Source organism: Prionailurus bengalensis, chromosome A2, assembly GCF_016509475.1.
Source record: "Prionailurus bengalensis isolate Pbe53 chromosome A2, Fcat_Pben_1.1_paternal_pri, whole genome shotgun sequence".
In the NCBI taxonomy this organism is placed as follows: Eukaryota; Metazoa; Chordata; class Mammalia; order Carnivora; family Felidae; genus Prionailurus; species Prionailurus bengalensis.
This window is the reverse complement of record NC_057348.1, coordinates 168566296-168588673: the sequence shown is the minus strand read 5'-3', so window position 1 is coordinate 168588673 and position 22378 is coordinate 168566296. Positions and strand designations below refer to the sequence as shown.

Below are 22378 nucleotides of genomic sequence, written 5' to 3'. Positions count from 1 at the left end.
ATTGATTTTTTAGAGGGAGAGAGCGACCAGGGGAGGGGTGGAGGGAGTAGGGGACAGAGGATCCGAAGCAGGCTCTGTGCTGACAGCAGAGAGCCCAATGCGGGGCTCGAACTCACCAACTGTGAGATCCTGACCTGAGCTGAAGTCAGAAGCTCAACCGACTGAGCTCCCCAGGCGCCCTGAGCACAAGACTCCTAATCTCAGGGTGTGAGTTTAAGCCCTACCTCGGGTGTGGAGCCTACTTTAAAAACAAAAAAGAGAAACTGGAAGAGGCACACAATAAAAGTCACACACAGTTAAAATAACAGACCAAAAACCATACAGAGAAAGTGAGAGAGAATGGCGGAGAACACGACCCCCGGGAACGGTCCTGGCTTACACCTGTTACACAGTTAGTAATACTGGCCCTCGTACTTGATGGTCACCTCAGCGGAGATCACATCAATCACCAGGCTAACATAGTAACTAAGTTAAAAAGCATATTTTGAGCGCCTGAAAGTCACGGCAAAGAGAAATGCTAAATACACAGTGCTCACTAATCGCTTCTAATGTACTGTATACTTATTTATTTCTTTATTGTATGGCTCCCCCAATGAAACTTAAACACCACAAAAAATACAAATTTGTGTTCACAGCTGTGTTCTCAGCACATAGAACAAAGGCCATCACACAGTGGCCAGTCCACAAATATGAACAAATTATTGAAAAGAAAGAAGTTTGTCAAAAGAGTCTCTCCTGGGGCTAATTATTACGTTAATCCTTATGGAAAGAGCATTGTTGAAGGCAGTGGTTTTATTAACACGGGGCCATTTCTTAGGCCAGATGTGTATATTGTGACAAGTCTCAAAAAGGCATTTCTGTGGGGAAGCAAACCGGTTGTTTCTAGGAACTAAATGTGATCTAGGGAACGTAAAATAGGCAAGTTCAATACAATGTTAGTGGTAGGATCTAGGTGGTGGAAACTTGTCGATTTTGCTGTATGCTTAAGAACGATCATAATAAATTAATAGAAAAACACACTAAAAAGATTTTAATCTAGGGAAAGAATTTTTCTTAATGTTTTTTAAAGTTTACTTATTTATTTTTGAGAGAAAAAGAGAGTGTGAGCGGGAGAGGAATAGAGAGAGAGAGGGAGAGAGAGAATCCCAAGCGGGCTCCACACTGTCCGCACAGAGCCCAACATGGGGCTTGAACTCAAGAACCATGACATCATGACCTGAGCCAAAATCAAGAGCTGGACGCTTAACCAACTGAGCCACCAGGTGCCCCTAGGGAAAGCGATTTAAAACACAAGAGGGATGAATACCTCTCGGTGAGGGTCCCTTCTCAATTACTGCCTCCCTCAGTTTGTTGACATGAGTACATGGCTATGAATGCAAACACACAGTGGGGCTGATCCAAGGGAGGTCCAGGGACTTGGGATACACACATACACACATGGTTAACAAAACTGCTCCTGTCATACAACTGCTAAGAAACATGACCAGTGTTCTGATGAGGGGTGGAGGCTGCCAGGTGACAGGGTAGGGGTGCAGTCCCGCTGTGAGGGAAGGTGTTGGCAAAGGTACCAACACCTGGTGCAGGCACCGGGCTGATTTATCGCACTCAGCAAAGAGCCAGCTGGGATGGCCACGAGGCCAGGCAGCGACTGCAAAGGTTTTCTGGGACATCCTTAACACGCACTCCTCCACCAGACACACTTTCGTGGCCGGGCACCTGTCAGTCAGAGTCCCAGGCTTTGGCTGAGCCACCACAGTCTGTGCCCCTGAAGGCCTGAGGCCCCGCGACTCATACCACCTGCCCCTCACTTTGCTTCCACCTGACAGGGAGCACAGCCAAGAGGCAGGAGAATGAAATCGCTTTGCTTCAGAGTCTGGGAAAACAGCACAGCAAACAGTGTACACACGAGAACAAAAAATACAATTAGTATGGGAAAATATGAAGCAACTGCAGCGTCAGGCCCTTTGCAAGCAATGCTTTTATTTTTGTGTTCTGTTGGCTTTGTTTTGTAAACTTAATACTATTAATTCCGATTCAAACGTTTTGCTAAATTATTCACTTACTTGCCATTTAAAAATCTGTCTTTTTAATGTTTCAAAATTTCAGTTTTATGATAGATTTCTGAATAGATGTTAAAAGTACATTCACGATGTAATCAGAAAACGTGACTTCCTATTTCCTAGTAGGTCAGCAGTCTCTGTTGGTCACACTGCACAGACTGAATCACGTCTTTACCAAGGTTACTACTTCTCAGCAACAGGTCTTATCATCTGGCCACACGGAGATCTACCTCCTCTCTAAGAGTGGTGACCTGGGGATGGCTACAAAGGCTACAAAGCGTCAGAAACGGTACCTTGGACTCTCTTTTCGTCAGCTCCTCTCTTGACGACCTCTCTTTTCTACCCGTGTCACCGGGGTGCCTCTCTTCGTCGAGACGAGCGCCTTCCCTGTGACGCTTCTCTCTGTGTCTGTCTTCCCCTTCCTTGTCAGAGAACGAGTTACTTTTTTCTCTCGAGTGCTTGTCTCTTTTTTCCCTCACGCTGCTTTTTTCTCGATGTCTCCGCTCTCGATCTGCTTCTTTCTGCCTCCTGTGTCTCCGCTCGCCTCCTTCTTTGTAAAGCCAGTACTGAACAGGATTGTCCTGACTGTCACCGTACTGCAGCTGTGAACGGGACCCACGGAAAACTGCGTCAGCACACGAACACGGCCGCTGGCCTTCGTACCTGCTGTGATGAAGGCAGGGGAGCCGCACTGCCGCTCACTCCTCCATCCTGACCCTAAGATGTGCTTCTGGAAGGAAATGCCTGCTGTCGGCCGCACAATCCACAGTCTAGAGGCAACGGAGCACACCGGCCTTCACCCTGAAGTGGAACCCACGTGCAAACCCCTCAGCGCGGCAGGTGTGCCCCCTCCTCTGCAGCCTCTCCTGGTCATTCTTGTCACCTCCTCCCCAACTCTGACTGCACCCTGCGCTCCACCGACCCACGCTCCCTGCCGTGAGATGTGTGACTTCTGTGAACAGAGAACCATGTGCCCGCCAGCCCCTGTCCCTGGCAGTTCACGTGTCTGCTCCCCCACAGGGAGATTCTCAAAACTGGGCACCACTGTCTAGTCACCTCTGTAACCCCCAAACCACGACGGGTGACACTGTCCCATGGTGACGCGTGGCTATTTGCAGAACAGGCTGTGGGTGGGTCATATTTCCGGCTCGAGCTCACAGTTTTAGGATCATCATCAGATGTCTCACCAGGACCCCAAACAGAAATGCCCTTCTCCTCCCACCAGGGCCAACAGGTTGTCACCGCTCACTCTACAGCCGGAGGGCTCTGTCCCTGTGGTCCCCCTCCCACCACCCCCCATGGCCGCTCAGCGGCCCCCCGACTCCTCCCCTTCACCCGACTCCCACCCACTTTGCTCACTCTGCCAGGACAACCTTCCTAAAGAAACCATATGGGCAAACTCCTCGGTCGTAAAGTTAGATTACTACCACACACCCGTCACCAAGATCAATTCTATGGGGATTAAAAACGTAAGGGGTAAAAAATATTGTAAGGACCCAAAACAAAACACAGGCACTACTTACATAATGCTGGTGGGGAAAAGGCTCTCCAAGCATTACATCAACAACCAAAACTATAAAGACAAATTTGACTACCTCACAACTTTGAACTTACTTATAAAAACAAAGATTCCATGAAAAAAATTCAAAACAGAAGTGGAAACATAAGTAACTAGCAGGGAGTTCATCTTTAAAGTCCTCCCAGAATAAGATGCTCTGTTAGGAAAGGAAGCAAATGCACACAGGGAATAACTGACAAGAGGGCAGGAAACCCTTTCATAAAATGCTCAGAAGTGCTCCCTTGTTCTGGATCAAACTAGCAAAGATTAAAAATTATGATCGTGTCCAGCGGCTGCCTAGGACACGGGGAATTACACTCTGACGATATAGCTAATCACAGCTTTTATGTAGAGCAGATGGAGTAAGTTTACATTACTCTCATCTAGCAAGTTCGTTTCCAGAAATTAATCAGAAGAAAATAACTGTGAATAAACGGAAAGACTTTACCCCATGCATGTCTTTATAATAAAAAAACATCCAGAAGCAACCTGAGCGTCAACAAGAGCAGATGTGCCAAGAAAACTATGACACACCCATGCCACTGACTGTTATATTATGCAGCCATTAAAATAATATTATAGAGAAACGGGACTTAGAAAACTGCTCCAAATGTATCGTTTAAACAGTTCATAAGAGTAAAACTCCACGTGAAGAAAACGTGTGTATACACCCACATGCACACAAATACGTACATAGACCTACTCTATCAGGATAAATACTTAAATACTATCAATAATTGTCTCTGGGTGGACTTTGTTTTTATTTCCTTCTTACTATTTGGATTTCCTAAATTTTCCAAAATCACCTCGTACTTCTCTCGGAACAGAAGAACAACACGTGCGTGTGAGGGAAAAGCGGAGGCAAACTTCCTCAGACCTTGAATCCTGTTCCGACACTTTCCCAAGCTGTTTCTAACGCTCCTGCGTGAGCACCCGCTCCTGGGCTTGCGGCCTACCTTTCTTTCTCGGTACCGCCTCTCCCTCTCTTCGTCCCCCCATTCAGAGCCTTTGTCTCTCCTCTCCTTCTCTTCCGCTCTTGCTTTGCTGCCTACAGAAATGGAACATATTTTCAACATTTCCAAACTTTCGCACATCAAAATGATCTTCTAATATCTTGTTGCAATCTCTACTGTACATATTACTTAATTATTTATTACATATTAACACCTACGAAAACAGATTCTTCAGTTAAAACACATCCTCCAGTATCAAGAATGGAAATTTCTAGGGGTGCCTGGGTGGCTGAATCAGCTGAGCGTCTGATTCTTGGTCTCAGCTCAGGTCACGATCCCACAGTTCATGATATCAAGCCCCACGTTGGGCTCTGCAATAAGCACAGAACCTGTTTGGGATTCTCTCTCTCCCCACCCCCCCCCCCAGCTTCTCTCCTTCTTGCACACACATGCACCCTCTCTCTCTCAAAAATAAGTAAGAAATTTTTTTAAAAGAATGGAAAGTTCTAGAATCTAAACTTAAAATGGGCTAAAGAGGGAAGTCACAATGCCAACTGCCAGGGAGGGAACCTGGAAAATATGAGACTGGCCCCGCTGGAAATTCAAGAGGGGCACCAGCCCAAATACACATGCCATCTAAGTTCCTGGTCACTGACAGAAGCACTCAGAGAAGCCAAGCCCAGTCCATGGAGAAAAGCTGGGCCATCACCAAGTGCTTGGCTGCAAAGAAAGAGATGCCTGCCTCAGGGATGCCACGGGAACTGCACCAGCTCCACAACTCCTGGAGCCCACTGCTGAGGGCACAGTGGATGGGGGATGGGGGAGGCCCCTGTGGTGAGGAGAACCCACCCCTACCCACAATTTGAGATCTCTCCCTGCTGGTCAAACTAGAGTTTCACTTTTGAATCTATACAGACAACAAAAACAGTCATTAGGCTTAAAATTAAGAGAATCAACATTTTAAAAGATGAGGACAAAATTAAACAGAGAACATGGAAAGAAAGTCCTTATGGAGCACTGATAGCTTTTCTAGGAGCCTGGAATACAAGAGATCCAAACAGGTTCAGGGAGACAGGTGCGGCATGCAGAGAGGGGCCGGGTTATGGGAGCCTGCAGGACAGAGTGGGGTCAGAGCGACTCCTGGGTTTTCCAACCCGAGGAAGGGAAGGGTGCAGCTGCATCAACTACAATGGGTAAGGCTTTGGGGAAGTAGGGTTTGTGGGGATTTGAGAAGCTCAGGTCAGGACCCATTATGTTTGCAACATCCATCAGATGTCAAAGGACACGAGGATGTGTAAGCCCAGAACTCAAGGAAGAAACCTAGCTGGGGACCAAAACTTGGAAATCAGGAACAGATGACAAGTGTATAAAATCATGAGAAAGGATGCAGTAAGAGGGAGGGAGCAGATGAGGTGGCCCAAAGAGCAAGGCCACACTTCCCAGAAGAGGAGGCTCAGAGGAGATGGGAAGGGCCCAGAAATGCCAAGGAAGGGGAAGGAATGTCAAACAGTCTAATCGTATGATTACTCGTATCAATAATGCCTTGAAGAAATAAGGTCAGGTAGCAACCACAAAAGAGTGATGCGAGAACAAAAAAGATTTTATTAGAAATAAATACCAAGAGCATCAATATAATAATACTAAGAAGCAGCAACGGATAGGATAGTTGCTGTTACACTTACCGAGTGGTGAACCCGCTAACCCATAAGCACACCCCTAGGTATACCTCACCCAACAAAAATGCACTCACGCCTCCATAGCTGCATCGCTGCTGAGCCGTGTGCCGACACCTGAAGTGGCCCGGCAGAAGGCGACAGCGTGCAACACGAACAGGAATGAAGGGCCTGGGTGTCCATCCTTTTCGGAACCAGGATCTCCAGCCTTCCTGACGATTCTAACAATTCCTACACGTTCTTTAAATATATTCCTTTCTGTGGGGTGCCTGCGTGGCTAAGTCAGTTGAGCGTCTGTCTGTTGATTTTGGCTCAGGTCGTGATCTCACGGTTCGTGAGATCGAACCCCACCTCAGCCTCTGTGCTGACAGCGCGGAGACTGCTTAGGATTCTCTCTCTCTCTCTGTCCCTGCCCTGCTCGTGTGTGCACATGCTCCGTCTGTCAAAATAGATAAATGAACTTAAAAAAAAAACACATGATTTTAAAAAATAGTAATAAATATGTTCCTTTTTGTTTATGTCAGCTAGTTTAATTTAAAAAATACAATACTTCCATTTTAAGGCGGGGGGCATGCACCTTCACCTTAGAATCCTGGGAATTTAGACAAAAACATTTAAATCTTACTTACAATAAAACTGACACTTTTGAGGTATTTTTATCAAAAAGCATTATTTTTGGGGTGCGTGGGTGGCTCAGTCGGTTAAGCGTCCGACTTCGGCTCAGGTCATGATCTCACGGTCCGTGAGTTCGAGCCCCGCGTCGGGCTCTGTGCTGACAGCTCGGAGCCTGGAGCCTGCTTCAGATTCTGTGTCTCCCTCTCTCTCTGACCCTCCCCTGTTCATGCTCTGTCTCTCTCTGTGTCAAAAATGAATAAACATTAAAAAAATAATTAATTAATTAAAAATAAATAAATAAAAAGCACTATATTTGTTTATTTACAATGTAGACTCAGCTTTACTTGGGTGATCTAATGAGTTTCAAGAGTAAAACTCTAGCAAATGAGAAACTGTGTTACTCCTTTCACTGACTGAATGAGTTTTTAAAATATCGAAAAGAAAACAGTGAAAAGGACACACACACACCAGAGGCCTACGCCTTCAAGGCCCAAGCTCAGCCGTCTAGAAAAGCACGAGGGGAAACACAATGATGAGTGAGCAACCGCTCCGAGGAAGCTCTTTTACGGAGAAATGCGGACAAGACACAGCCAACGGGGGGCTTGAGGCGGGGCCGCCTGCGGCAGAGACACGCACCTGCCCGCGCCCTGCGCTCCGCCGGCTCCGGGAGCTGCCAGCCCAGCAGGTTGTGCTGGGCCGTCTGCCTCAGCTCCTCCCTCCTCGCTCTGCGCTCTCTGTCCTTGTCCCTGTCTTTTCCTCGACTGTGAGACTTCTCTGCGTCCTGCTCTCGGTATTTCTCTTTGTGTCTTTCTCTGTCCCGGTCTCTGGAGTCCTTTTTCCTTTCCCTTGGCTTTTCTCGGTCTCTGTCCCCACGAGGGTTCTCTCTGGACGCGTGACCGTCTCTCTCAGCAGGCCTCTCTCTGTGCTTGGTGTCTCGGTCTGGGTCCCTATGCTTTTGCTCTTTGTCTTCAGGGAAGTCCACTTCTGACTCCTTACGAAGCTTCTTTTCTCTGTGCTTCTTATCTCCCTTGGGATTACCTGAGTGTGCGGCCTAAACCAAGAGAAAGAAAGCAGAATCCGGAATGTGAGTCCTGCTCATTGAGGTGTCTTCACACTAGCTTCCCCAGCTTTCCATCCCAGCAAGACGGGCCTGGAAGAAGCGTCTCTGAGGCCACAGTAAGCAGAACGCGATGGAGCATTTCTACGACTGGCAACGGGCACCCGTTCACAAGGGACATTCACTTTTGCTGGCAAGTCAAATCTGAAATACTATACCGAACAGAAAGAGAAAGAAAGGCATACTGTAGCTGTGTCTTAAAGTCTCTGAGACAGCAACAGCCTGGGTCCCACTCAAAGAACAAGGACACTCTCCCTGATAAAACTCTCAGGAGGTCTCGATCTCAACCCATTAATCTTAAAGATAAAACCCCCAGTTATTTTACCAGCAAAAATGGGTTTCTTCAGGAACGGCAGAGAATTGCCGTCTGGGACAATTAAGCTGTGGCAAAACCACAGGTGATTCTGCAGAACAGAGGAGAGAGAGGAGGCTCTTTCACAGAGGAAAGGGGGAGCCGGGAGGGGTGAACTGGGAGCCCGAAGTGTGGTGGCTGCTCGTGAGCTGAGCTGTCGCCAGGGGAGGAGGAGACCTTCCTTCCTCCTGCCGGGCTGGCAAAATAGTATCACGTGGAAGGTGCATCTCTTCCCGTCGGGTCTGCAGTGGACAGTGGAGTGGTGGTGCCTGAGCCCCCCCAGTGCTGGCCTCCCGACCCCTTTTTCCTTTAATTAATTTTCACAGCCCAAGCCCCTTCCACACACACCACACAGACACACACACACACACACACGTGCACACACAAATACACACATACAAACATACCACACACACACACACACACACTCTCACAGAGAAACCACACAGACACATACGCACCCACAGTGCACACTAACACGCGCATGCACAGACACACACGGCACACGCCCTGAACCCTAACAGAAACCTGATGGAGCTGGTGGGACGCTGGGCTGGGCAACCCCGTTCCCACCACAGTTCCAGAGCTATTAACCGTACAGCTTTATCTCTGAGTCGAGAATGCTTCTGAAATGAGCCACACATAAGCAAAGTTAGGCTGTGTTGAAAACCAAATAAAACTGTCCAGGAAACCATCCAAGGTCCAAAAGGACCCCAACCCAAATCTTTAAAACATGTTACCCAGAGGTGTTTTCTGAGGTCATCTGCTTTCCAAGTATCATCTTTCGTTCTTCTCTAAAAAGAAAATTATAAAGTTAGAATTTTTAAAGTTTAAAAAACTAATTTTGTCGCTCTAGTCAGCTGCTTTTTTATTAGGCCATGTAAGTCAATGGCAATTAGTCACTGACGTGCAAGAAATCACTACCTACTAGAAGGAAAGGCATTAGTAATACAGACTTTTAAAAAAATTACTCCTGGGGCACCTGGGTGGCTCAGTCGGATAAGCGTCTGACTTCGGCTCAGGTCATGATCTCACGGTTTGTGAGTTCGAGCCCCGCGTCGGGCTCTGTGCTGACCGCTCAGAGCCTGGAGCCTGCTTCAGATTCTGTGTCTCCCTCTCTCTCTGCCCCTTCCCCACTCATTCTCGCTCTCTCTGTCTCTCAAGAATAAATAAACATTAAAAAAAATTTTTTTTAAATTACTCCCTAGTCTAAATGTACCTATAAACGATTATAGTATGTGTTCTTCTGGGTACTTCATAAGAGTAGGTAACACACACTCCCCACCTTTCCCCATGCCACCCAGTGCCCCGTGTCAATGTCTAGTCCCACTGCCCAACATTTCTAGCTGCCAATGGAGCAGTTTCCCCTGAAGTGTCCCTGCTTCCCCTGAAGTGTCCCTGTCTGGCAGGCTGCCCCTGTCAGGGGCTGAGCACACAGCAACATGACTCCTCCATAGGCCCATATACAGTTCACCTGCCACGTGCAAGACATACTTGAATAATGAAAGAAACTCACGAAGCAAATTGTTCAAGGATGTTTTCTGTAGACAACAAGAGAGATTTATCCAGATTATTTTATTTTCCCTTTGAGAAACACTGCTTTGAGGGTACAAAAAAAAGGTAAGATTTTTGTAAGGTCCAGATTTTTTTAAATTTTTTTTATTTTTAAGTTTATTTATTTTGAGAGAGAGAGAGCAGAGGAGGGGCAGAGAGAGAGGGAGAGAGAGAATCTCAGGCAGGCTCTGTGTGGTCAGAGTAGAGCCTGATATGGGGCTCAAACCCACGAATCGTGAGATTGTGACCTGAGCTGAAACCAAGAGTCAGACGCTTAACCGACTGAGCCACCCAGGCACCCCTGTAAGGTTCAGATTCAAAGCTAATGTAGTACAAATGAAAAACGAATATTCATGGATAAGCCACCAAAAATCTTGGTGTGAAAATTAGGGAAATAGAAAAATCATTCACAATAGTTCATAAGTATGCTAATTAGAAATAAATACAAAGCAATCACTTTTAAGATTCTAGCCAAAGTATACTATAACCACAAAATGTACTGAGTTCCTTCTGGAGTGGATTGCAGATCAGCAGTGTAGGGAGAGGGTCAAAGAAAAACCACTGACAGCAGGGGGTTGCCGAACTCCATTCCCGCAGTGGGGGGGGGGGGGGGGGGGGGGGCTGGGAGCACTGAAAGGAGCAGCCAGGGCAGGGAAAGTCACCCAGGGGTGGTCTGCGTAAATGCAGCCAGGCTGGCTGTGTCTGCAGGCAGGCAGCTGTGCAAGTCAGCAGCCCACCTTCCCACAGAGGCCTCATCCTTCCATTTCCAGGATGGCTCTCAGGTCCTAGGGAGAAACACTCCTGGGTTGCAGACACACATGGACCTCTCCAAGGGACAGAGGAAGGGTGTACAACTGCAAATGTACGAGAAGGGGAGGCAGGCCTATCCAAGTGCTGGCAAAACGACCATTCTTCCCACCGCCCTGAGCTTTGCCAGACAGCAGCCCCGGGGGGCTGGGCCACCACAGGGATGTGGCCTTAGGCTGCCAGGAGCCGCTAAATGTTAGGGCTCTTCATGCAGGAGAACCTCGTAAGTGGGTCAGTGAGGACCATTCTCAGAGAGCTCAGTGTACTTGCCCTAGAACATGCAGCCTTTTGAAAAACAGAATGAAATTGCCCCACACCTGTCTGAACAGTTAACAGCAGTTACCATTAAGTGAATGGGTGGAACATGGAGATTCCTAATTCATAACAACATTTAAAAGAAAGTAGAAATTTATTTTCTTCTAAGGATAACCTAAATATAAACATATATATCTACATATATATGTTTACACATTTCAAGCTATGATTAATAAATTTCATGACAATAATAAACTCACACATTACCAATTACTTGGTATGTAACAGAAAAATTTAGAAATTTCTAGAATTTTCATTGGGCGCTGAAATAAATAAAAGTCATAAACACTGGAAGCAAGGCAAACTAAAGTGTTTTTAAAGAACTGTCACTGAAAACTGTCACTACCCTTATCAGGGTAGTCAGCAAACATGCCATTAAATTTTATTTTTCTAAGAATAACTACACAATACTGAACCCTGGTATGATCCTAGCAGAAATAAAGAACACAAAACTTGTAATGTTAGTGATAGCTATGATGTCAGCAAATAAACATACTGACACAAACCCGAAGAAGAGCTTGGTACATGGTAAAGTTACAATAAACAACATCAGGACGCCTGGGTGGCTCAGTCGGTTAAGTGTCTGACTTCAGCTCAGGTCATGATCTCGCTGTTTGTAAGTTCCAGCTCCACATCGGGCTCTGCACTGATGGTGTGGAGCCTGCTTGGGATTCTCTCTTTCCCTCTCTTTCTCTCTGTGCCCCTTCCCCACTTGTGTTCTCTCTCAAAATAAATAAATTAAAAAAAAATTAAACAACATCAAAAAGTCCAGTACAATTTTATTCCAATCACTTCATGAAGGCTTTATCCTTCCCTTGACTTTATGGAACAAAATACGCTAATTCTTCAGCACTCTAATAATCACATGACTAAGTTCTAATAACCAGGAGATTAACTTCCTAAAAAGTTAATGACCAACTTGCAAATGAGAACCTAATATGGGTATTCAGTAGCTGCTTTTGCTACTTTGAAATGTTTATTTTACAAATATGTATTAGAAAACCCCCAAAATAATCCAAAGCAATGCAAAATGTGATCAACTAGGTGAACTATGTCATCCAAGATCACAGAAAGCCAGCGGAGAGAAAAGATCTAATAGGGAAATACATGTCTGACAATTAAATGTTTGGGGAAGTAAAGAGCCTGAGGAATCTCCATGCTCTGGAATCCTAACTCACTGGTTAAGAACAAGGGTTTTACAAACAATTCTGGGAAAGGACTCAGAGGGAACGAGCAAAGCAAACCCCTACTATTCAAAAAACTTAACTTTAATTAATCTGGTGCTTCATTCAAAAATATGAAAACTCAATCAGGCATTTGAGGAAAAAATGACATAAGAAAGAGAAGAATCAAGAAAAATAAACAAAGAAAACGACCCTGAAAGAAAAGACTTCTAACTCTAGGGAACAAACTGAGGTTTGACGGAGGGAGGTGGGTGAGGGATGTGCTAAATGGGTGATGGGCATTAAGGAGGGCACTTGTTGTGATGAGCACTGGGTGTTATATGTAAGTGAGAATCACTAAATTCTACTCCTGAAACCGATTCTGCACTGTATGCTAACTACCTTGAATTTAAATAAAATCTTGCAAGAAAAAAAAATAAAGAAAATGACCCAAAGAAAAAAAGAGAAATATTAATTAAAAAAAAAAAATCAAAGGGATACATGCCCCCCCCCCAGTGTTCATAGCAGCATTATTTAAAATAGCCAAATTATGGAAACAGCCCAAGTGTCTATTGATTGATGAACATGGGCGGGGGCGGGGGGGGTTGCTGGGTGGCTCAGTAGGTTGAGCGTCAGACTTCGGCTCAGGTCATGATCTCACAGTTCGTGAGTTCAAGCCCCACATTGGGCTCTGTGCTGACACCTCAGAGCCTGGAGCCTGCTTTGGATTCTGTGTCTCCCTCTCTCTCTGCTCCTCCCCTGCTCATGTTCTCTCTCTCTCTCTCTCTCTCTCTCTCTCTCTCTCTCTGTCAAAAATAAACATTAAAAAAAGTTTAAAAAGAAAAAATGTATACGTATACAATAGAATATTACTCAGCCATAAAAAAAATATAATCTTGCCATTTGCAAGGACATGAATGGAACTACAGAGTATTATGCTAAGTGAAATAAGTCAGTCAGGGAAAGACAAATTCCATATAATTTCACTCATATGTGGAATTTAGGAAACAAAACAAATGAGCAAAAGGGGAAAAAAGAGAGAGAAATCAAGAAACACTCTAACTTACAGAGAACAAACTGATAGCAGGAGTGAGGGGTGGGGGGGATGGGTGAAACAGGTGACAGGGATTAAGAAGTGTGCGTGTCTTAATGAGCATTCAGTAATTTATGAAATTGTTGAATCACTATATTGTACACTAGAAGTTAATATAACACTGTATGTTAACTCTATGGGAATTAAATTTTTTATTTTTTTTTTAGTTTTAAAAAATTTAAAAAAGCTTCCTGCACTTGCCCCAAGGGGAGACCATGCTCCCTATCCCTTTACTTGTAACAAGTAATAAAAGTTCTTTGCTTTAAAAATTAATTAATTAATTAAATTAGATTTAACAATTAAGTAGATGGAGTCAACATTAAAGTTGCAGAAACCAGAATATAGAAAACATAAAGTCAAGGAGATGGGAAATATGTGCCACGAATTCAACATCTAACAGCTGAAATCAGAGTTCCAGAGAGAATGGAGAAAACAGAAAGAAGTAAATATAGAATAGAAAAAAATGTCCTGGGGGCACCTGGGTAGCTCAGTTAAGCAACTGGCTCTCAATTTCAACTCAGGTCATCATCTCATGGTTTGTAATATCAAGCCCCGTGTCAGGCTCTGCACTGACAGCAAGGAGCCTGCTTGGGATTTGCTCTCTGCCCCTCCCTTACGTGAGCACACGCATTCTCTCTCTCAAAAATGAATGAAATATTAAAAAAGAAAGAAAGAAAAAAGTGTCCTAGAAGTAAAGGTAGACCTGAGTTTTCATTCTGACAGGGAAAATCAAATGTCAAAAATAATGAATGAAAAAAAGACCCACAATAAACACATTGCCATATATGCTCAGAACACCACAAATATCCTAAATCTTCTGGAAGGAAAGAAAATGTTACTTACAAAAATATCTCATCAGCCAAACTGGTTGCTAGAAGGTGAAAACAGAATGCCTTCAAAGTCCCAGGGAAATTAATTCTGATCCTAGAATTCTATGCTAGGCTAAAGTCTCAAACAAGCATATCAGTATACTAAAGACTTTCTTCCTACATACTCTCATTTAAAAAGGTAGTTGAGGATTTACTCCAGGGGAGAAAGGGGGATTTCAAGAAAGCTGATGACACTGGATCCAAAAAAACAGTAGACCTAACCCAGAATTACACATAAAAGAAATTCCCAGACAATAGCTCTAAAAAGGTCTAGAAAAAAATTAGCCATGATTAGAACAGAAGTCAGAGAACTCTGAGAAGAATCTTTTAAAGCAGATTTTATTAAACAGATAATATGACTGATTAATAAGCTAAAATATGTAAGTGGTAAGGTTAAGAAAAAGGGGATATGTTCTTTTTTGCCAAAGAGAAGGCAAATACAAATTACAGGAAAACCAAAGAACCATTTAAGAAAGACATGCTCCAAATATGAAGTAAACTACGTGTGGTACAATTAATTTAAAGTAAGAAAATATGATCTAGTGACTCTGATGCCAGGAACATAGTTCCTTGAGCAGCAGGAGTTGAGGGACACACGACTGCATTTTCTCTGTTGGTGCATTCACATTACTAAGTTCTACAGTAAATACTACTCATGTATTAATCATGTATTACAGTGTGGATTGGTTTTCTATTTCAAAATCAACCTACAAACAAATCAGAGAATGTAGGTTAAGAATGACTTATGAAAATATAAGAGAATGGTATGGAAGATGACAGGGGTCAGGAAGTTGGTGGACTTTAAAATAGATGGAGGGTAGCATAGGATACTAACTTCCTAATCCTAACCAATGGAAAGTTAAAAGATACTATCTAAAGTTGACATAACACAAAATAGATATAAAGAATACTAGTTAAGGGGTGCCTGGGTGGCTCAGTCGGTTGAGTCTCCGACTTCAGCTCAGGTCATGATCTCCCAGCTGACGAGTTCGAGCCCTACGTCGGGCTCTGTGCTGACAGCTCAGAGCCTGGAGCCTGCTTCCGATTCTGTGTCTCCCTCTCTCTCTGCCTCTCCCCCGCTTTTGCTGTCTCTCTCTCTGTCTCTCCCCCGCTTTTGCTGTCTCTCTCTCTGTCTCAAAAATAAAGATAAACATTAAAAAAAAATTTTTAAAGCATATTAGTTAACATTGCAGAAGTAAATGATAAAGGAAAAAACAAAAATAAGAGAAATAAGGAAAAGTAGGAAATGCATGCAAACTAAAACCCTCATCTTTTACTGTTCAGGAATCAATACACGAGAAAAACAAAATTTACCGAGTGTTAGTAACACTGTTTTAAGCACCTTTCTAAGCACTTTTATTACAAAATCCCATTGGCTCCTCATAAACACCTATGAAGTTGCTATTATTAATGTCCCAACTTTATGAACTACAAAATAAGACCTGTTATGTCATTTTCTAGACATCATGCAAGGAAGTAGAGAAGCCAGAATTCAAACTCCAGCCACTTCGCTGCATTCCCGCCCTCGGAAGCTGGGCGCGACGCAGGTCAGAGGATGAGGGGGTGACCCCCCGCAGAGCAACACCGTCCCATCACTCAAGAGTCCACCGCTCTGTACTTCCATCCGTCCACGCCACCACCTGGCTCCCGACGACGCGCACACCCTGCCACAGCCCGCCCTGGACCAACTCCTACAACACCCAACACGCGACGCGACCGCGGCGGGAGGGAGGCCGGGACGCCGACAACCGTGCGCTCCGGGCCCACGGGCGACCCCGGGACCTGCCCCGCGAGCCTCCCGCTCGCACCCACCTTCCCGGGCTCCATCGCCGCTCGCAGGCCGCGGCTGCGGGGCCGGCGTCCCCGGCTCCTAGCAACTGGCAGGCGCGAGCAACCGAGCGCCGAACGACCGCTGTCCCGGCATGCCGCGCGCCTGCTCCTAGCGTGCTTGCGCTCTTCCGGCCCTTAGCCCTTAGCAGAAGAGCGCCGGGCCACCGCTATCCCAGAACGCCCCGCGGCCGTTCCCGGAGCGCCTGTGTCTCCCCGGCGCCTAGCAACTGACAGGCAGAAGCAGCAGAGGGCCGAGCGATCGCTGGCCCGTCTGACGTCCACTCCCGACCCCACCCCCCGCCCCTGCAACCCGGGCCTCGCCCGGTGATGCGTTAAGGGGCCGAAGCCGGGGTCCCCTGCCTGGTCAGCGTCCGGTTGGGTGAGGGGGCGCGGGCCTTGGCGCGGGAACTAAACTGGGCTGACCCTCCGGCCAGGCTGGGAGGACTGGAGCTGAGCCGGGTCACTGGACATCCGGAGCTACAACGAGGAAACTGAGGCATGGCTGCTGAGCCGACTGCGGCTTAACCGGCTAAACTCAATCTTCTGGGGTCTTTTATCCTCAGAGCCCACCGACCAGGTGCCTGGAGGGCGGTATTCTCGGGTCCTGAAACTGCATCAGGAAGCAATCTCACGTCCCACCTCTTAAAAGCAAGAAAATTAAGCACCCCGAAATTCGACTTAGCAAATGTACAGATTAGAGAAGAGCTTTTCATCTGTGTATGAAGGTTTTGCACCTTAGAAATTATTTTCCCATATATATCATTTGATACTACACACCCTGTTAGATACTCGGAATCATAAAGTATTTGAAAATGTAATTGTTGAAAGAATGATTTTTTATAAAAGACAAGGGACAAGAACTGAAATATTAAGACAAATATTCTTCATCTCAGACTTATTTTATCAGACTTATTTTCTTTGAAACTTACTATAAAAGCCGATCTTAAACATTCAAGACTGAAGAGGGATGGTCCAATTCCAGTGATGCAGGTTATAACTGATGTTTAGCTGTGTTTTCACAAACTGTTTTGGATTTGTTTAGTATGCAAATGTAACTAAGAAAGGATTCCACTTGGGGCACCTGACATCTCACAGGTTGGGGCATCTCACAGTTTGTGAGTTCAAGCCCCACATTGGGCTCTGTGCTGACAGCTCAGAGCCTGGAGCCTGGTTTAGATTCTGTGTCTCCCTCCCTCTCTGCCCCTCCCCTGCTCATGCTCTGTCTCTGTCTCTCAGAAATAATAAATAAAACATTTTTTAAAAAAGAAAGAAAAGATTCCACTCATGTTTGCATGCACACAACGCTCTCAAATCATGTGTTAAGAAGTACCTCAGTGAGCATGTTATTAATAGTCTGTGCTTGTGATATCATGCTTTCCCGTAAATACAAAATTTGTTTAGCAGATGTCGTATTATTCAACCACATACTGTTAGGAACCAGCTTACAGTTTTATGGATCTGTCTACTTTGTTCCAGCCATTTACCAGGCTTTTTGCCTTAGAGAAATTTATAACAGATCCCAAAAGCCTTTTCTATTTAATTGTACTCTGGTCTGGGCATATCACTACTACCTTTTTCATTTTCACTCATTAGCACTTAGGAAGAACATAACACAAAAGGAAGGTGGGAAAGGCAGTCTCAGTGGTACCAATGATATATTTAGGAATTGCTCTGAGTGAGGCACCAAACTAAAACTTTCCATTTCACCATTCACTTAATTCTCGTGGCATCCCCGTGAGGTAGGCATGTTACCGTTTGTCCGATGAGGAGACTGAAGGCCACAAAGGTTAACTGACTTGACTGAATTCACAAAGCCAGGCTGGTGGATAGTCAGATGCCAAAGTCCATTCTCTTAACCACTGTGTCACTCTTTGTAAGCCAAGAACACAGCTGATTCTGGAACAGCTTCAGATTCTGTTGAACATCAGGATAAAGTCACAGCCACAGCATTAGACAAAGTCGTGCACACCGCACGGCCAACCTGGATGTGGCCCTTAAGCCCTTCTCCGTCACCCCCCAAGTGAAACCAGACTCACGATAATCCTGTGTGGACTCTGCCCCTTATTTCCCTGCAGCTCCCTTTGCAGCTCACTCCCTGCTTCCATCTCCACCTTGGCTCTCTTTCCTCCTTCATCAGCAAACAGAATGACCGAGAGCTCCCCAGATGCACCATATTCACAGGCTTGTCAAATGTTGTCTCCTCTCTCACACTCTCCCCACTGCATTTGCCGAATAAGGGGCTATAGCGGGAGCGAAAACAGTCTTTCTCTCCTCAGACTTGCTAAAATAATCATTTTCTACGTAACTCATTGGACGAGCAGTTACCTTTCATATAATCTTTCTTTTATTGCGTTCATTCAATAGATGCCTTCCTAAGTTCACTTGATGACCTGGGAAGTGACAGAGGGCTAGGGATAGAAAGCTACATAAACACTCTCTGGACCTCTAGGAGCTGGTGATTGGTGACTGCTAGGACAAACAAACAGTTGTTAGATAATATGAACCCATGAGAGCTACTGCTAAAAGGCAGTGAGTGAGGAGCTGACAGCTGGCTGTCTGGAAGAAAGGACTGAGGTTGGGAAGGGCACAACTTCCCAGGAAGAGAGGCTGGGAAAGAACATCTTGAGGGGAACACAAATATGGGGACAAGCACAAAGAGAAGAAGGCTTTGAAGGCTTCCGGGAAATATAGAAACGGTACCTGTAACAGTGCTGTCCAGTAGAAATAGAATGTGAGCCACATAAAACATTCTCCAGCAAAAGAAAGAGGTGAAATCAAAGTTAATAATGTATTTAACCCAATACATACAAAATGCTATCATTTTATCATGTGTATTTAAATGTTATTTTACATTTTTCTTACACTGTCTTCAAAACCCAGTGTATATTTTACACTTACAGCACACGTCCGTCAGACTAGCCACATTTCACGTGCTCAAAGCCCCATGTGGCGAGTGGCCTCGGTGTGGAGCGGACCAGGTCTCTAGCAAAGGTACGTGTGAGGGTGGCAGGGGGCATGGGGTGGCGTGAGATGGTCAGAGAGGAGGTTGGAAAGGGAACATGGGCAGGTGGTGAGGGGCCTTGAATGGCATGACGTGACGATTTAAAGCATTGTTGGGCAATGGTAAGTCATTAAAATTAGGACCAGAATGCTGAAGGGAAGGTGGGCTGGAGATAAGTGGAAGCCAGGAGTGGGCTTTGTGGGGCTCTGCATACTGTGAAGCCTCATTGCACAAAGCTGCTTTTCTGCCCCTTTCCCCAGCCAGCTTTGCCTCAATCCCCCTGGAGCCTTCACTGCAGCAACCCTGCACAGATCCTCCCCTGCTCACACTCGGTCCAAATGGTTTGTTACAGTTCTACTGCATCCACTTTTCTAGAACTTGAACACATGTGTCCATCTCCCTCACTAGACTGTAAACCAACTTGCAATTCCAGGTTATGATAAAAACAAAACATTTCTTCAGTTATAAGCAACTTTGTTACAGAAGTCAAGAACTTTCCTGTCCCAAACTCATTGGTTTTCCAGGTCAGTTGAATTTGGGGTCACTGGAACGTCTGTGTATGTGGGTATGATACAAAACCTACCTGTGAGTTAATTTATGTGCTAATGTGCTAGTGAGAAGTCTGATCAGCCTCTCACTGGCTGTGTGAACCTGGGCAGTTTATTTTACTACCTATGCCTCAGTTAGCTCTTCAGTAAAATGGGTATTATAAGGTGCCTAACTCTGTAGAGCAGTCGTGAGGATTACATGAGCAATTGTGCAAAGTACCCAGAACATCGCCTGTGGCAAACTAAGCCCACAGTGTTAGTGATTAACAAGTTTAGTATTGTTATATGTTAGCACCTAAATTATAAGCATTTAGGGCAGATGGAAATAGGTGGGATACCGAAATTAGAACCTTCTTTCAGAAATCTATAAATTATCTGCTACCGTATGAAGCCATAATTGGAGCACTTGCATCAATGAAGAGATGGCGGTAGGCAGAACTCTGGTCTCAGATTCCAGTCCCTGGCATCTATGCTCTTGTTTAACTCTCTCTCTTCCTGAGTGTGAGCAGAACCTGTAAATGTGATGGGATCTACTCCTATGGTCAGGTTACTGATCAGTTGACTAATTGGTCAAAAGGGAGGTTTTCGTGAGTGGGCCTGACTTCCAAAGAAGGTGATACATCTGAGAAACACTCCTACTGTCCTGGAAGAAGAAGCAAACTACCACACTAGGAGGGGTCGAAGGAGGGGCAAGTGGGAGACACAGAAGGTGACTCCTGGCTGCCAGCTGGCAGAAATCAGGGACTTGAGCCCTACAGCTGCACTGAACTGAAATCTGCCAACACCCTGAATGAACTTGGGAGGGGTCTCAGCTGAAGGTCTCCAGAGGAGGCCACAGCTCAGCCAACACTTGGTTTCACCTCATGAGACCTGAGCGGAGGACCCAGTGAGGCCACGCAAATATCATCTTCAATAGCAACAGAAACCAACATGGGGCTTGTGACTTGATAGATGGCTTCAGTTGCGGGTTCTAGTATGTACCACCTCATTTGGACTTCCCCCAAGAATATCAGGGCTCCCCGTCACATGCACAGAGCTGCCTCCAGGCTCCTAAGGGCTGAGCGGTATACAGCAGAAAAGCATAATCATGAGCATAAGGTACAGACAGGATTAACACGAGGAGGGAAATATCACAAAATTTTTCCCAGCGGTGGAGATATACAAATTGTTTTTTGAAAGATGAACCGGAGTTTTGCATATGGACAGAGAGAGAAGGGTAGTCCGGACTCAGAGAACAGCAGGTATACAGGCACAGACAGGTGACAGCGGGTATGGCAGGGATGAGCAGCAGTGCAGACCCTAGGTCGGGAGGCGAGGCAAGAAGGAGGGTCAAGTGTGGCAAGCTCTGTTTGTCATGAATAGGAGCAAAGGAAACCAAGCGCAGAAGAAATTCAATCAAATCCGCATTTTGAATTGGCCATTTGATCGAAACACGGACTTTAAAAAATGACTTTCAAATTAATTTCAAACTTAGAGAAAATATGCAAGTACACAGCACTCCATTCGTTGCCCAGATTCCCACCACGAACCACCCAGCACGTGCTCCACTTGTCTGTCACCCAGCAGTTATTTACCTGTCTACACACACACTTACCTGTGATCATTAGACTTGTCCTGAATTCTTTGACAAAGAACTTCAGGTATGATTACTCATCACTCCGAAACACTCCAGTGTTTGTCTCCCCAAAACAGGGACAGCCTCCACTCCACAGCCCTCCCTCCAGTCAGGAAGTCAACATGGATACAACTCTACTGTCCAAACGACAGACCCCTTTGTTCCACAGATTGTCCCCAAAGCCCAGATCCCACACAAGAACACACGTTGCATGTGGTTGTTGTGGCTCTTCAGTCTCTTGCGATCTGGAATAATTAATTCTCAGTAAGAACATGGGGACCCTACATGGCACCTGTCCCCCGAGTCCCTATACTCGGGTCAAGCTTTCTCAAGCTCTCCGGCAAAATGTCCCAGAAATGCTGCTGTGCTCCTCTTTCCCTTAAATTGGTAAGTATCTTGTAGAAAGTATTCTAGCATTATTCCTTATCAAACCTCATCTACCGTCCTTAGCCTCCGTTGATAACTCACTCTTATGCTACAATGACTGCTAAGTGGGGATTTTCCATTTCTTTGACTCCAGTGGCTTATTTTTTTGTGCATTCATCACTCGCTCATTCATCTACATCAGTGTGGGCTCATTGGTTCCTATTTTACTCCCTGGCTTGTAATCTGCCAATGTCATCCTTGATTCTGCTGCTCAGATAGTCCCAGACTTAGTCAGCAAGAGCCCTTCAAGTTGCCTCCCATGTCCTTTGACATTATGTGATTCTTTGAGCATTTTCTTACCTCCTGGCACAACAAAATATTCCAGGCTTATCTTGTATTTTCACTGCTCCAGCCCTGAAGTCAACTATTTCTCCAGAGATCTCTGGTTCCTTTTATTGGAGAATAGTATTTAGAAGCCAAGACGTGGGAGTTATTTGTGCTTATTGGTACTGGGGTACCATTGCTTCTGGACACTCAGCAGACAGAAATAGAAGATATACTTTTTTAATTTTTAACGTTTATTTATTTTTAAGAGAGAGAGAGGGAGAGAGAACAAGCAGGGGAGGGGAGAGAGAGAGGGAGATGCAGAATCCGAAGCAGGCTCCAGGCTCTGAGCTGTCAGCACAGAGCCCGACGCGGGGCTCGAACCCATGAACTGTGAGATCATGACCTGAGCCGAAGTCAGACACTTAACCAACTGAGCCACCCAGGCGCCCAAAATAGAAAATATTTTTAGGCCTCTTTATACATATGTATCAAAACACATGAGTTCATACCTCCTCCGAGTCCAATCCATCACATCAAGGTTCTTTCTGGCCTCTCCGTTTCC

The 22378-nt window shown here is 45.4% G+C and overlaps 1 protein-coding gene across 5 annotated transcripts in view; it reads right to left on the bottom strand.

Annotated features, from left to right (window-relative positions):
* Nucleotides 1–16088, bottom strand: part of DYNC2I1 (dynein 2 intermediate chain 1) — a 69469-nt gene extending 53381 nt beyond the window's left edge. For 4 of the 5 annotated variants that reach the window (XM_043590063.1, XM_043590064.1, XM_043590065.1 and 1 more), the window contains exons 1-5: nucleotides 15942–16066; nucleotides 9069–9122; nucleotides 7496–7910; nucleotides 4575–4666; nucleotides 2354–2662 (exon numbers count right to left, since the gene is read on the bottom strand). In XM_043590063.1, the coding sequence (XP_043445998.1) occupies nucleotides 2354–2662; nucleotides 4575–4666; nucleotides 7496–7910; nucleotides 9069–9122; nucleotides 15942–15956 (885 nt within the window). In that variant the 5' untranslated portion in view covers nucleotides 15957–16066. Of the gene's footprint in view, nucleotides 1–2353; nucleotides 2663–4574; nucleotides 4667–7495; nucleotides 7911–9068; nucleotides 9123–15941 lie in introns of all 5 variants that reach the window. The other variant, XM_043590062.1, reaches the window with a different exon arrangement.
* Between the last annotated feature and the right edge of the window lie 6290 nt (nucleotides 16089–22378).